Raw genomic sequence first — 7,492 nt, 5'->3', positions numbered from 1 at the left:
GATTACTCAATGTAATTTTTCAAAATGTCACGTTTGGATAACCGATTACCCACTTGCTATAATCGGTTACTGAGAGTTGTTACATCAGTTTTTCAGATTTGAAACTCAAGAGTTTTCATCCCAAACGAAATGCCTTCCCTCCAAACAATTCCTACTCTTTCATAAAGGCACAATGACTGATTGGAAAACTTGTTTAAAGGCCTTAGAACTCACAATGAAAACAACTCTTTCACAACTCTTTCACACTTTTCTCACAACTTTCCTACACTTTTCTGAAATAGTTCTATGCACTTCTAGCAACTTGAACTCAAACTTTCAAAGCTATTTTTCTGAGTTCCTTGAAGTAAAATGTTTTAAAATTTTGTAAAACTTAAAGAGCATTATTTACTAAGTATACAAAAGAGTTGATTGGATTGCAAGTGTTATTATATTTCATACTTGTAAAAGCAATCCAAGCCATCATTCAAATTCTTCATATCAGTGTAATTACTTTCTTTCACAGGGTGTGAATAGAAAGGGGATAAAGTTACTTGGAAATGTGTTTTCCAAGGTGATAAGTATTAGTGAGTGTCTAAGGTACATAGAGATCTCGAGGTGAGATATTGTAATTACAACTCATAATATTTAGTGGAAAATCTCTTGTGCTGCAAGAGTACTGGATGTAACATTCGGTGGACAAGAAGGTGCACCAGTATCAAAATCCTTGTGTATTCTCTTCTTCCTTACCTCTTTGATTTATTCTTGTTTATTTTATGCAATATTATCCGCTGCATTTTAACTCTTCATTTTGCAGAAAAATGGTCATAATTTCTAGTCAACTAATTCACCCCCCCCTCTTAGTTGCAATCTCAGTCTACAATTGCACCATGTCTATTTTTGAGTTAGAAATTCTCAACTAAACTAAGGTATCTGAAGGAACAATACCCAACTAAAGTATCTGAAGGAACAATACCCAACTAATCAACATGCTCAAGAAATTCCTTAGGTATTAAACTCTTAGCTATTGAAATCACTTTATTTGAACATTTCCTTTAAGAATCCTAATCTTGATGTTAATAAATTTTGACCTTTTAGAACTTATCTTTTGGAGTAAAGAACTATAGAGTTATTATCATTGTGAATTTTTCATTGGCCTTTCAATGCTATTGAACATATATAAGTCAATGACAGATTTCGATAACCACATTCCATTCTAATGTCTTAAAACAAGCTATAAACTCCACATTCATGGTTTAATTTCAAGAGAGCTATAAGTATTAGCAGACTTTCAAGAGACAACACCTCCAACGAACATAAAAATATACCTATATATGAAGCTTTTGTTGTCTTGACATTCAGTACAATAGGAGTTAGAATATCCAATGATCTCTAAACTATTAGGTTTTCAATAAGTGAGTATACGTATAATGTTGTTCTATTCGAGTCATGCATCACACAATTGTAAGCCTTTAAATGATACATTCCAAAGTTCCTCAAATTTGCCTAAAACTCTTATGACCAATGTTATGTTAGGACATGTACAAACTTGAATGTACATTAGACTTCTTGCTCCAAATGCGTATAGAATCTTTTGCATATCATTCTTTCAAGGTAATTTTTGAGGCAATGTTCGAGATTAAACTTATCTTCCTTAGTTACCGGGTACCTACTACCTTATTATCTTTTATGTCGAATAATCTATCGAGGACTTTATCAATATAGCTCTCTTGTGACAGACTTAGGATACCACAAGATCAATCTCTTTGTATCTAATTACCTAACACGAAAGAAGTTTCCCAAAGATCTTTAATTTCAAAAAAATTCGCTAGAAATATTTTGATTTCATGAAATAGTCCCAAACCATTGCTATCAAACAATATGTCATCGACATATAATTCCAAAAATATAAATTTGCTTCTAGTAAACTTGTGACACAAATAATCATTAACACTATTTGCCTCAAAATCATATGATGTAATGACTTAATGACATGTGTAATATGAACCTTGTTTAAGGCCATAGATGCAGCATACTTAAAACATTCTTTCTTCATGTATCAATACTTCTTATAAAAGTAGTGGGTAATTTCTCATTACTCTTTCATTTCTTTTTCTTAAAAGGCTCATTCATAGTAACTATATTATTCTTTCTTTTCTTATTCAAAAATTTCATAATCAAACAAGTACTTTCAATATTATCTTTGAGCATTCTCTCTTCCTTGGATACACAAAGGACCATTAGTCATTCTGAAATTATTAACTCACTTTGAATTGTCCTATATGAGCTAACATGAACCCAAATCTTCTGTGTCAATTTCACTATGTTCATCCATGTACCACCAGTAGGAGCCAGGCAACTAATAAAAAAATTGACACGTCATTTTAACACCATTTGGTTACCATTACCTTTGTTTCTTCTTTCTCTATCTCTATCTTTCTTTCTTTCCCTGAAATGTGAACCAATATTGTGAAACTCGAGTCGGGTGTCAAACTGAAAGAAATCTTGTATTAGGTTTAATTGGTTACCGTTTGGTCTGACCGGAGAAATTTATATATAATTAATAATTTTTATTTATAGATATATAATTATATATAAATGTAAAATTTTATATAATTAATAATCATGTATAATTACATTGAAGTAATGTCTCTTTATCTTTTTTTAGACTAAAGTGAAACAAAAGAGTAGAATTTAATTATTTTAATTTTAAGTGAACCGTCCGGTTTATTTCCCGGGTTAATCCGGTTTAAATGCGTTTAGCACGGTCGGACTGTAATTTCTCCGGTTCAAAGCGGTTCAAGCCTCACTCAGTTAAGACGGTAAACCAGAGCCGTTTTCAAGTCCAGTCAACGGTCAAACTGGTCGGATCGTCCAGTACGGTACGGTTCTAATAAGAACACAAACAAAGTTATAAACCTATTTTTTCCTAAAACATTCACCTATCACTACCTTCAATCTTGTTCCTTTTTCATTGATATCATTGTTGCACAGTCCAAGTTTATCAAACTAATAGTGTTCTTCCACACATTTGCTCAGTCAATAATTAATATGGGTAGTATTAGTCTGGTAATGGAAACTTGTGAAAAACTCAAAACTGGTTGGTTAGTCAATACACAAAAGAGTACCTTTTTTATTCTTCGTGCACATACTATTTAAATATTGTAAATGATTTAATTTAATTTTATTTAATTTTATTAAAATATAAACCTTTGATTTTAATACTAATTAATTTTCACTTCATAAAATGAGTGGAAATCAAAATAATGGAGTTGTGCACGTCAAGTCCAACAACTGAATATAACTACATTTTTCCCTTGAAGATGACTTCATTCTACTTTGTAGAAAGAAGAAACTAAGGAAACTGTACATAAATGGTGTTAAAATGGCTCCTACTAGTGCGCAGGGATGAACACAGGAGAATTGTCACGAATTCAACTAACATACTATCCACTTATTAAATTTATATCAATTACTAAAAGTCATATAATTTATGAAGATTAGATCATTTATATCATAACCTTTTAAATAAATAACTAATATAGTTAAACTAAATATGATTATGCCCAAATATAATTAAAAGTCATACATTTCTATAACAACAAAAAACATGAAAATATGTGTCATATGTCCCATACGACAGTTTGTCACGACTTAGTCTAATCAAGACTTGGTAGGGCAGTAACATTTGTTGTACAAATTCTTGAAGGATTAGGGTCAACGATATTAATTTAACTTAGCCATTAGTTTGGTGCACATTATGAAATAAAATATTATACATGTTCATAACTCAAACAAGTAAACTAGTTAAGATGCTACCCATTCCTTCTATATATAAATCCACGATGTAACTTGGCGTTACTCACTAAACAATATCTTAGCTGAAATCCACATACAAACATAACACAATGGCTGCTTCTCATTTCCAATTTTTCCTTTTTCTTGTTTTGGTCACCTTGGCAACATTAATTGTGATCCCTACTACACATGCCAAGTTAAGTCCTACTTACTATAACAAAGTTTGCCCTAAAGCATTAACAACCATAAAGTCTGTTGTTCAGAGAGCAATTGCTCGTGAGCGCCGTATTGGAGCATCTTTGCTGCGTCTTCATTTCCATGACTGCTTTGTTAATGTGAGTTAATACATATACAGATGCTGTGTCCTCAGTGCTAGTCACATACAATTATCACGTGTCTAGTTTCCAAGTTTAATGAACATCATCCCAAACCATAAACTATCTATATTTATTTTTGGATTGATATTTTAAATATATGCTGCATGCATGCACTAAAATTTGCATGTGAAAACTATATATATACAGGGTTGTGATGCATCAGTTCTTCTTGATGACACTCCTTCATTTGTGGGAGAGAAGACTTCATTCCCAAATAATAATTCACTGAGAGGGTTTGATGTGGTTGATGAGATTAAAGCAGCTGTTGACAAAGCTTGCAAACGCCCTGTGGTATCATGTGCTGATATCTTAGCTGTTGCAGCTCGTGATTCTGTAGCCATAGTGAGTCTCATTCCAGTCTTTCAATCTGCTTTTGTTTTATGTCATCTGATAAGTTGAGCAAATATATTAAACTGTGAGAAAGTATTACATGCTTCAAAACACTAATGATTCTATCTACGTTCAAATCATTGATTTTGAATAAAATCATTTAGTTTTAACTCATTAATCTACCATCTACAATTTTAATATAGTTGGGGTCATTAATTTTGGACAGTGCAATAACTTTTTGCACTTGGAAAAGGGTGAAGAGAAAAGAAGTGAACAGCAATGATATCCTCACAATATTCTTTATCCTGTACACATATTACCATTCCTCTTTAGTACTTATTGATCATTTAGCTATTGTTGTTTCAAAGCAAAAGAGTTTTGATTAATTGTTATGAAACAGGTAAGATAAAGAATGTAAAAATATACTCTTCTTTTTCAAAAAAATGTCATTTGTAACGTTGTGACAACTTTCTCATTTTATACACAATGAATTGATATTTTGTATTTTAAAACTCAGTTTTACAAGAGTCATCGAGGCATGTTGATTTAGTAAAAGTAAATTCAACTCTTTTTTAAGAATAGAGTAAAGGTGTATTATGAAAATGTAAAGGGTAATTTATGTGTAGAATAACATTGTTATCATACACTGAAAAACTAACAAAATGTGCTTCTATTTTAACAGTTGGGAGGACAGAAATACTGGTACCAAGTGTTATTAGGCAGAAGAGATGCAAGAAATGCATCATGGGATGCTGCAAATAACAATCTTCCTCCTCCATTTTTCAACTTCACACAGCTTCTTGGTCTTTTCCAAGGTCATGGGCTGAACCTTAAAGACCTTGTAGTCCTCTCTGGAGCCCACACCATTGGTGCTACCCAATGCGCTGTTTTCAGAGATAGGATCTACAATGACACCAACATTGACCCAACATTTGCATCCAATTTGCGTAGCATATGCCCTCAAACTGGAGGTGATGACACCAATTTAGCACCATTGGATTCAACTCCTAATAGATTTGACACTGTATTCTATACTTCTTTGTTGTATAAAAAGGGTCTTCTTCATTCTGATCAAGAACTCTTCAAGGGTAATGGCAGTGCCAGTGACAAATTGGTGCAACTATACAGCAGAAACTCTAATGCTTTTGCTGCAGATTTTGGACCTTCCGTGATCAAGATGGGTAACATCAAGCCTCTTACTGGAATTAACGGAGAGATCAGATCTAGTTGCAGGAAAGTGAACAACTCCTAAAAATGCATTTTTATGAAGAAGGGTGAAGATTGAGTGGTGAGAAACGTTACAATTCAAACTAATGCCAGTTTTTATATTCTCTATATTTTTTTATTAAAAAAATTCGTTTTGTTGTTATTAATAAGAAGTGTGGGTTCTTATAATGAACCATGGATTGTCAAGGAGTTTGTTAAATGTTGCTGAGTTGAAATTATATTCTTTCTATATATAGATGCTGTATTAATGCTTGTGCCAAGCGTATTGAAAAATTAGGGATTTAAAGTTTGATAGTTTGGTAAAGCAAATCTACTCCTATAAAATTCCTGAATCATGAAATCTGAAATTGTGTCTCACTAAGAATGAGTTTTTGATGCAACTCCAAAAGAAACTTAACTTATCGGTGCAAGAGTTTCCCTTTCTGAATTTGTGCGACACTTTAAAATTCAAACCTTGGATGATACTCAGGCAATTGTTCCATCTATTTAATAGCTTCCAAGGGATCAAAAGCTTGCCTTTGAAATAACTGCCAAGGCAGAGTCATACTACAGCCAAATCCCATTCCATCAGTGTTTATGAGCTATTTCAATAGCCACTATCGCTCGCATAAGCTCAGTAAAGAGAGAATCCTGAATACTAATGTAAACGGCAAAACAAGCCAACGAAGCACTCGATCTTCCCTGAATAAACCACCACATCTTGCATGTCCAAGAGCACCATGGCAGCACTCTCAATACTAGTTTTTATCCAGCCCGCTAGGGGGGCCACCACGTAACCTCTCAAGTTAATATTAACCTCAAACTGCTTCATGCAAGGCAAACTTATGTAATGATGAGTTAGCATAATTAGAAGGATTACGAGGGAAAGTGATATCGTAAAGCTGACAAGATCAAGATCGTACGTAAAATGAGAAGGGGTAAATAAACATATAAAACGTGTGATTGTATCATAGATTGTAAGATCCTACCAAATATGGATTTTTTTAGACATACATGTATACAGAAAAATAAAATCTTCAAGATTCTTCATTTTTATAAATAACAAAATTAACAAGTAGCACTTGATAAAGTTAAACTTCCAACATCGAAATATATACATACAAAAGTATTAAATCTCACATACTTGCAAAACTAACATGTCAAGATAATCAACTAAAGTGTTTGATAATAAAAAACACCAAGAAGTATTAGAGGCTAATATTATGTTACATACATATTGTATATATATAATATGTATGGGGAAATATAATGTAGCTATATGGTGTTTTGGGTGGAAACTTCATGTTTTATGTAACCTATACTTATATTATAATAGTATGTACGTGGAAAGTGGAACAAAAGTCAATCTAAGTGCTAACATTGACACGTATAAAAAAGGAGAGAAAATATAACAATGACAACAAAGTGAACACCATTTTTCTCCCATCACACATTATAATATAAGAGAGAAAAAACATCACTTTAGAAAGAATAAAGAAAACAAATATGTTGAAGATAAAGATGATAATAAGGAAAGATCTTGAAAATGAAGTAGTTGGGAACTTCTAGTTGTGCTATAACTTCTACTTTTATTTTGGTAATGATTTGTTGTTATTTTACAATGTACGGGTTAGAAGAATTTTGGGCGGGTCAAATGATTTTTAGTCATGAATTTCACATTCTATATGGGTTTAAAAGATGAAGATTTTGGAATTTAGGGTTTTTGCCATAAAAATAGAAAATCACAATAAGACAGGGATTTTATGATCATAGGATCTTCCCTGACGATCTTAGTAACAGTGGTA

General features: G+C 32.4%; 1 protein-coding gene across 1 annotated transcript; it reads left to right on the top strand.

Annotated features, from left to right (window-relative positions):
* On the top strand, nt 3,838-5,754 carry LOC109339302 (cationic peroxidase 1-like). Its single transcript, XM_019576719.1, has 3 exons — nt 3,838-4,109; nt 4,299-4,493; nt 5,164-5,754. Exons 1-3 carry the CDS (start codon nt 3,885-3,887, stop codon nt 5,731-5,733), a joined length of 990 nt encoding a protein of 329 aa, XP_019432264.1. The 5' UTR covers nt 3,838-3,884; the 3' UTR covers nt 5,734-5,754.

Source organism: Lupinus angustifolius, chromosome LG02 (genome assembly GCF_001865875.1).
Source record: "Lupinus angustifolius cultivar Tanjil chromosome LG02, LupAngTanjil_v1.0, whole genome shotgun sequence".
NCBI lineage: Eukaryota > Viridiplantae > Streptophyta > Magnoliopsida > Fabales > Fabaceae > Lupinus > Lupinus angustifolius.
The sequence above is the reverse complement of the archived record's forward strand: the minus strand, read 5'-3'. Positions and strand labels throughout refer to the sequence as shown.

Excerpts from the sequence above, each read along its gene's own strand:
- LOC109339302 (XM_019576719.1), top strand. The coding sequence starts at position 3,885 with ATGGCTGCTTCTCATTTCCAATTTTTCCTTTTTCTTGTTTTGGTCACC. Across the intron at positions 4,110-4,298 it reads TCCATGACTGCTTTGTTAAT|GGTTGTGATGCATCAGTTCT; the intron begins GTGAGTTAATAC and ends ATATATATACAG. Across the intron at positions 4,494-5,163 it reads CTCGTGATTCTGTAGCCATA|TTGGGAGGACAGAAATACTG; the intron begins GTGAGTCTCATT and ends CTATTTTAACAG.